Here is an 8,341-nt window from a genome sequence, read left to right as displayed (position 1 = left end):
GTCCGAGATGGGGATCTCCGGAATGAGGGCCACCAGGGCTGTAACTGGTGGCCTGAAATATGAGGTCGTTGAAGAGAAACGGGCGGAGAAGGCGGACGCCTTTGCAAGCCGGCTGAGGGACGTCTTGGCCAACGTAGAGGGTGTGAGAGTCTCTCGGCTAGTGCAAACGGCCGAGCTCAGAGTCAGAGGGGTCGATGAGTTGGTCACCTCGGACGAAATTCGTTCCGAGGTGGCCAGAGTTGGAGGATGCGACCCCTCTGACATTAAAGTAGGGAACGTCAAGTTTCAAGGGGGCATGGGCACGGCATGGGTCCGATGCCCCCTAGTCACCGCCAACAAGGTGGCCAAAGAAGGAAAACTCACCCTGGGGTGGGTCCGCGCGGGAGCCCAGCTGCTGGACGCGAGGCCCCTGCAGTGTTTCCGCTGTTTAGGAAAGGGTCATGTCCAGGGGCAGTGCAGGAGCCGGGCCGATAGACGCGGCCTGTGCTATAACTGCGGGGCCCCTGGACACTTGGCAAGGGACTGCGGGGGCCAGGCTAAGTGCACCATCTGCGCGGACCTGGGACTGCGGGCCGACCATAGGGTGGGTAGTGCCAAGTGCACCCCCCCAAAACAGAGGGGCAACAAAACGGCCCCTCCAACGAAGGGAAAAAAGGGAAATCCGCCCGGGGAGAACACCCTTCGGGCGGATAGCCCCAGGGCAGTAATGCCCAAGGTAGTAAAGGAGCAGCCGACAGCTGCTCCTGAAAGGATGGAGGTGGAGGAGGACCCCAAGAACATCAATTAAGATGTCCCTTGGGGTCCTCCAAGCGAACCTCAACCACGCTCGCGGGGCACAGGATTTGTTTGTCCAGGCCCTTAGCGAGCGTGGTAGTGGTATGGGGATCACGGCCGAGCCATACGTCCCGGGGGTGCCCAGTGGCCACCCCTGCTGGGCGTTAAACGAAACCGGCTCGGTCGCGATCCATTGGAGATACGAGGAGGGACGCCCCCCCTGCAGCAAGGCAGGGGAGGGCGACGCGTTCGCGGCAGTAGATTGGGGGCCCATCACAATGGTGGGGGTGTATATCCCCCCCAGCTGGGACCCTGCCAGGTACGAGGGAGTGCTGGATGAGTTGACGGATTACATCCGCGGGAGGCTCCCTCGTCCAGTGATCCTGGCCGGGGACTTCAACGCGAAGTCGACGCGTTGGGGCTCCCGTGCCACGGACCAGCGAGGCAGGGTCCTAGAGATGTGGGCCGCGGCACTCGACCTATGTCTTTTTAACACAGGATCGAGGAGCACCTGTAGGGGGAATCAATCGTGGACCTAACGTGGTCCACACCCTCTGCGGCTGACAAAATAAAAAACTGGCGGGTGTTGGACCAAGAAACCTTGTCCGACCACCTCTACATCGAATTTGATGTAGAGGTAACCCGCCAGCGGGTGCTCAGCCGCGGCAATGGGGGGGATAACTCCCGCCCCAAGAGATGGGCCCTAAAAAAGTTGGACCCAGACAGACTGATGGCGGCTATCTCCTCAGCCACCTGGCCTGGCATCCAGGTGCCGGAGGAAGATGTGCCAGGACAGGTGAGCTGGCTCCGGGGAGTAGTGGCGGACGCGTGTGATTTCGCCATGCCCCGGGCCAGACCGTTTTCGCGCCGTGCGGCGTACTGGTGGACGGAGGAGATAGCGGAACTCCGCAGGACCTCCGTCCACGCAAGGCGTCGCCTCATGAGAGAAAGGAGGAGGCGCGGAAACGAAGAGGAGACGGCAGATGCGCTGGAGGAATACAGAGAAGCCAGGAAATCCCTCAGCGCGGCCATCAGAAGGTCCAAGGCCAAAGCGTGGGGCGAGCAGTTGCTCGCCCTTAACGCAGAACCCTGGGGGCACCCATACAGGCTTGTTATGAACAAGCTAAAATCATGGGCGCCCCCTGCTACGGAAGCCATGGATCTCCAGCTCCTGGAGGAAACAGATAAGTTGTTTTCCGCGACCCGGGCTCCTCCAATCCCGGAGGAGCCCATCGGATGGGACCAGGAGCTGGAGATCACGCAGCGTGAGATGGCCGGAGCGTTCAAAAGATTAAGGGCCAGGGGAAATAAAGCCCCTGGTCCTGACGGAATACCCGGCCGGATCTGGGGGTTGGTCGAGGGACCACTGTCTGGGTTCATGAGGCAGCTGTTTAACAGCTGCCTAAAAGAGGGGAAGTTTCCCGAAAAATGGGAATTAGCACAGCTAGTGCTGATCCCCAAGGGAGGAAGACCGGAGGGCTCTCCTCCTGCGTACAGGCCAATATGCCTACTAGACGAGGCGGGCAAACTATTTGAAAGGATTATAGTGGACTGCCTCGTCGGGCATCTGTCCCGGGACGGAATGGACCTCCATGAGGAACAATATGGGTTCCGCGAGGGAAAATCCACCATCGACGCAATACGTCGGGTGAGGTCCCTCGCGGAATCACAGTTAGAAAAGGGCAGGGTGGTCGTCGCTATATCGTTAGATATTATTAACGCGTTTAACACCCTGCCCTGGGATAAGATCGGGGACGCGATGGTTCATTACCGCGTTCTCCGGATATCTCATGGGGGTCATCAGAAATTATTTCGCCAACAGGCAAATAATGTTCCGGGACAGGAACGGCACAACATGCAGGAGGGAAATGTTTTGCGGGGTCCCACAGGGGTCGGTACTCGGCCCCATGCTGTGGGATCTCGCATACGACAGAGTCCTCCGGTCGGCACTTCCCCCCGGCTGTGGTGTCGTCTGCTATGCAGACGACACACTAGTACTAGCCGGGGGGAAAGACTGGCAGGAAGCGATAAATATCGCGAACGTGGCAGTGGCATGCGCCGTGCGCGCGATAAGCGACATGGGCTTAAAAGTAGCGCCTCAAAAAACGGAGGCGCTATTCATCCATAACGGCACTCGAAAAACAAAAAAAGGAGTGCCGCCAAGAGCCCATGTCGCAGTAAACGACGTCTCCGTCCAGATAGGAAAAGACCTTAAGTACTTGGGTCTATACCTGGACGGTACCTGAAGTTTCACCGGGCACTTCGACCGTCTGGCGAAAAAAGTAGAAGGGGTAGCAGGCGCACTATGTCGCCTGCTGCCCAACCTGGGAGGGCCGGACGGTCGGGTGCGCCGCCTGTATGCTGACATCGTGAACTCGGTGGCCCTATACGGGGCCCCGGTTTGGGCGGACGCGGCGATGGCCAGAAAGAAAATCCAGGATACACTTAGGCGTATCCAAAGGAAAGTGACCATTCGCTGCGTCCGCGGATATCGGACGGTGTCCCATGCGGCGGCGATTACCCTAGCTGGGATGCCTCCCATGGAGCTCACGGCAAAGATGTACGAAGAAACGTACATCCGAGGAAGGGAGCTCCGTGGGAGGGGCATTAAACTCTCAGCTGGGGTGAGAGACAAGGTGAAATTCTGGGCCCGGCGACGCATGATGGAGAGGTGGAAAAACTACCTCTCCAATGTGCCCCCAACGCATTCGGGGCGTCGTCACGCACATGCGTCGTCGGGGCCGTGAGCCCATTACTAGAAGAATGGGCGGAGAGGGCTCACGGCGAGACGTCATTTAGATCCACACAGGTGCTCACAGGCCATGGATGCTTCCAGGAGTACCTGTGTAGGATAGGAAGGGCGCGTACGGCGCATTGTTTCCACTGCCAAGAGGAGGAGGACACGGCGCAACACATCCTCGAACATTGCAGTTCGTTCGAGGGTGAGCGCCGTGTCCTAACAGAAAAGATAGGGGACGATTTGACGCTCTCCAGCATCGTCAAGGCGATGCTGGAGAGCAAGGAAAATTGGGACTCCGTCACCTCCTTCTGCAATGCAGTCATGCTTGCGAAGGAGGTGGCGGAGAGGGAACGAGAGCGGGAGGAAAGATTCCTCCTGCAAAACAGGGGAGATGGAGGAGGAGTGAGCGGACGCCCCCTAATACCGAGTAGAAGGAGAAGGAGGCGTCCGCCCAGATAAAGACTCAGCCCCCAACGATAGGGGGCTGATATAACGGGACGATGGACGAGGAGCGCTATGCCCCCCTCGCCCAGTAATTGAGATAGGGAGGGCCCACAAGGACGGAGCGGTTGGACGAGGGGCGCTGTGCCCCCCTCGCCCGGCATCATGAAGCCCTCGGGGGCAGAATAGCAGTAGTCCTAGGAGGAGGGCGGGGGCGGGTGTCGCCCGGCTGGCGGCCGCACGGCGAAAGCCTGTGGCCGGGAGTCGGGTGGCATCCGTCCCCGCCCCTGCCGGGTTCCTCCCCTAGGGGAGGGTCTCGGCGATGCTCCCGGGCCGATGGTCGAATCCCGCTGAGGGAGAGAACCGCGGCCCGGGGGCACGGGGGGGGTCACAGGAACTCAGTCATTATAAGTCCCATTGCACGTGCCCCCCCCCCCCCGGGAAAGGACGCGGCAGTGGCGGCCCTCTCACCGGTGCCTTAGAGCGCCGGTGGGAGGGCAACACTGCCTGCGGCGAGGGTTCCCCCCCTTCAACAGATGGGAGCCCTCGGGAGAAGAGCTCCTGGAGCGCCGGCCGAATCTCCCGTCCCTTTTGGGAGGGAGAAGGAGCCCCGCTCCGGGAGCGGGGGGTGGCGGCTCGAGCGGGAAAACTCGAGCCGTGACCCCGCCCCCCAAACTTTTGGGATGGTGCGGCGTAGGGGTGGTGCCCCCCTGCGCCGCAACCGGGAAGGACCGCAGGCTTATTCGCGGGGGGGAGTATCTTCCTTTCGGAGAGGATGCTCCCCTAGAAGGTAGGGCCAGGGGATGGCAAGAAGTAATGCTCCGGCAGTTCCTTGCCACCTCCATAAGCGCCAGCGAAGGCACCCGCTGTGGTTTTAGTGCGGTAGGTCTTGGACCCCACCGCCGATCCATATGTGGATTGGCGATGGGGGACAAGGAGTCCCACATAACCCTCATCCCCTACCCGGGGGGTGAGTGGTACCATGAGGTTTTCACAGCGCAAAAAAGAAAGGTATGTTATATATGGCTTATCTATCATTTGTTGTTTATTAAAACTTGCATTAATTAGGAATTGGGTTTTATTGCGAGTAGTATCTAATTTAATTAAATTTAAATTTAATTAAACTTATTGGATATTAATATAATTAATATATTGAGAAATTACTCTAGAAATAGTTTTGGAAATGTTTATTGAAGTCTGAGATGGAATAATGAATATCAGAGTGTGTTATTTCTTTGCCTGTATCCGTGGTTAGTGATCGGGCAGGAGCGCCAGAATAACAACACTCAAAGTTGATAATTTCAAGAGTTTAATAATTGCTCCTAACGCGCGTATACAATAGACTCCCGTGAGCGTCCGCTCCAATCCACGATTCGGAAGCGAGAGAGCGAGTCTGCGAGTCGCGATGTGGAGAGCCTTACTCCTTCGGTTCGTTCTCCTGATTTCGCGTGTATGCGCGCGCTCGTGTGCTGGCGCGATCTTATTCGTTGTGCCTTAATCTGTCCTTCTCTCTACTTCGCACATTCCTAACATCTTGCCTACACTTAAAAAAAAATGCATCCGAGTACAATTTATGCGTACCAAAATTATATTAACGTTCGTGTAAACGTCGCGGAGCGATGTTCTCACTCTCGTTGAGCAACGCATCGGCGTTGGCTCTAGAGCTTCGTTGTTCCGTCGGCGGTTCGACGGCTCTGGAGCTGCGACTCTGTTCGCTTTCGGAGACTGCAATGGTTGCGGCGGTTCGGGGTCATTTTCGGGGACCGATGTTTCGTCGGTCTCTTCTTGGGATGACTCCTCCGTTGCGGTCTGTCTTGCTATTGTGTCCTCGATTGGACCATAAGTATCCTCTATGTCGTTGTCGTCCCTGATTTGTGCTGGCGTTGCTTCATCTATTTCTCGCAGTTGATTTATGTGGCGTATCCAGGTTCGACCATCATCTAATTTAATTTCGTAATGCAAACTGCCTAATGCTCGTGAAATACGCCCGAATCTCCATTTTGTTTTTCCTACATAGTTCCTACATAGTTCCTACAGCGTACTCTGTCTCCTATCGCCAAACTTTTAAAAATTTTATTGCTGTTCGGGTTATTTACAATATTGGTTATTGTTGGTTTTAATAAGTTTAATACATTTCGGGGTTTCCTACCTAGGAATAGTTCCGCAGGCGTTTTATTTGTGCCCGTATGTGGTGTTGCGCGATACTGCGCAAGAAAACGTTGCAATTTTGCGTGTACATTTGTTTTAATTGTAGCCATTTTACGTAATGACTGTTTGAATGATTGTACAAATCGTTCCGCCTGTCCGTTCGTTGCCGGGTTGTACGGAGCCATGCGCTTATGTATTGTGCCTTGAGATTCTAAGAAGTCTGTAAATTCTTTTGAAATAAATGTTCTGCCGTTGTCGCTGACTAATACTTGCGGCAGACCGTAAGCCGCGAAAATTTCTTTGCATTTATCTATTGTACTTTTTGCATTAATCGACTTCATCAAGTGAATCTCAGGCCATTTTGAGTACGCGTCAATTAACACGAGGAAAGTGTGTCCTAAAAATGGGCCTGCAAAATCTACGTGTACGCGTTGCATGGGACTTACTGTAGGTTTCCACATATGAGTTTCTACTTTTCGCAGATTATTTGCGTAACTATTACAATTTGCGCACGCTTTCGCTAGCTTTTCAATGCTTGTGTCAATACCGGGCCACCAACAATGGCCGCGGGCCAGCGCTTTCATTTTCGCAACGCCGAAATGACCCGCGTGTAGCTCCTCTAATACTTTAGCGCGGAGTGTCTTAGGTATTACCGCCCGATTCCCGCGCAAAATAACGCCATTAATCAAGTTGAATTCTGATTGCTCTATTTTAAATCTCTCGTTTGCCTGTAATGGTGTACCGTGTTGTAATGCTGTGTACAGCTTTTGCAATTCTTTATCCGCTTTTGTCTCAATAGCTATTTGAATTGCTGTAACCGGTAATGATGAAATTGTATCAAGCAAGTATACGTCTACTACGTCGCGTACGTATTGATTTTGTTCAATAGGTAGTCGTGATAAACAGTCTGCGTTACCGTGTAATTCGGATCTGTGATACTTAATGTCGTAATTAAATCCCTGTAAAAATAATGCGTAATGTTGCATCCGTATTGCGCTGTAAGCCGGTAAGCTTTTTGTCGATGCGAATATTTGTACGAGCAGGCGGTGGTCTGTAATCAATGTGAATTTGTTACCGTATAAATATTGGTGGAATTTCTTTACTGCAAATATTATCACGTAAGCTTCTTTGTCAATCTGTGAATATTTTTATTGCGTTTGTGACAACGTCTCTCGCAGACGTTGTCACGAACGCAACAAAAATATTCACAGATATTGTAAAACACATACAGCGTATTGTAAAACTCTTTCTGTACCCTCGGGATAAATGTGAGATAGCACTGCGCCGACCCCAGTTGGGCTGGCGTCTGTAGCCAGGGTCAATGGTAAATTGGAGTCAAAATACGTTAATAATTTTTCTTCGAGAAATGCAGCCTTTGCTCGAATTCATGCATTTTCGCACTCGCGCGTCCACTCAAACGGGACATCTTTCCACAGTAATTTATTTAGAGGAAAGACGATCGAGCTTAAATTTTTTATAAACCGTGCATAGTAATTAATCATTCCTACGAATGCGCGTACCCCCGTAATATTTCGCGGTCTCGGCATCATTTGTATTGCCTTTACCTTCTGTCTCTCTTTGCTAATACCGTTTTTATTTATAATGTAATCCGCAATATTTAATCTCTTTCAACGCAAATTGAGATTTTTATAAGTTAATTCTTACATTGTATTTTTGTAATTGGCTTAATACTGTTTCTAAATTCTTTAAATGTTGTTCTTCGGTTTCACCCGTGACTACAATGTCATCTAAGAAAACAGCGGTCTTTGGAATGCCTTGTGATATTATTTCGATTTCCCTCTGCCAAATCGCGGGCGCCGACGCGTTACCATACATCAGTCTGTTTACCCGATATAATCCGCGGTGTGTATTAAGAGTGAGGATAGCTCTGTCCTCTGACCTTACGCGCATTTGTAAATACGCCTGTCTTAAGTCTATTTTCGAAAATGTAATGCCTCCAGAAATTGCTGCTAAGAGCTCGTCTATTGTCGGCAGAGGATGTTTATCTATAGAAACTTGAGGGTAACGGTAGTTTTGTAATCCCCGCAGATACGTACTCGACCGTTCATTTTCAACACGGGGACGATCGGTGTTGCCCATTCCGACGTATTTACTTTTTCAATAATGTCCGCTTCTTGTAAGTTCTCTAATTCTTTTTCAATTAAGGGTACTAATTTGAAAGGTACAGACCTCGCTCGTACAAATTTTGGCCGCGCATTGTCTTTAAGTGTAATTTTT

At 52.5% G+C, this 8,341-nt stretch overlaps 1 protein-coding gene across 1 annotated transcript; it reads left to right on the top strand.

Moving 5' to 3' along the window:
* Positions 1 to 788: 788 nt before the first annotated feature.
* LOC145941447 (uncharacterized) lies at positions 789 to 1,313 on the top strand. Its single transcript, XM_083047560.1, has one exon. It carries the CDS (start codon positions 789 to 791, stop codon positions 1,311 to 1,313), a length of 525 nt encoding a protein of 174 aa, XP_082903686.1.
* Positions 1,314 to 8,341: the final 7,028 nt, after the last annotated feature.

Source organism: Prenolepis imparis, unplaced genomic scaffold, assembly GCF_030444845.1.
Source record: "Prenolepis imparis isolate NDT839.2.m4 unplaced genomic scaffold, iyPreImpa1.0 SCAF_10, whole genome shotgun sequence".
Classification (NCBI taxonomy): Eukaryota; Metazoa; Arthropoda; class Insecta; order Hymenoptera; family Formicidae; genus Prenolepis; species Prenolepis imparis.
This window is presented reverse-complemented; position numbering and strand designations above follow the sequence as displayed.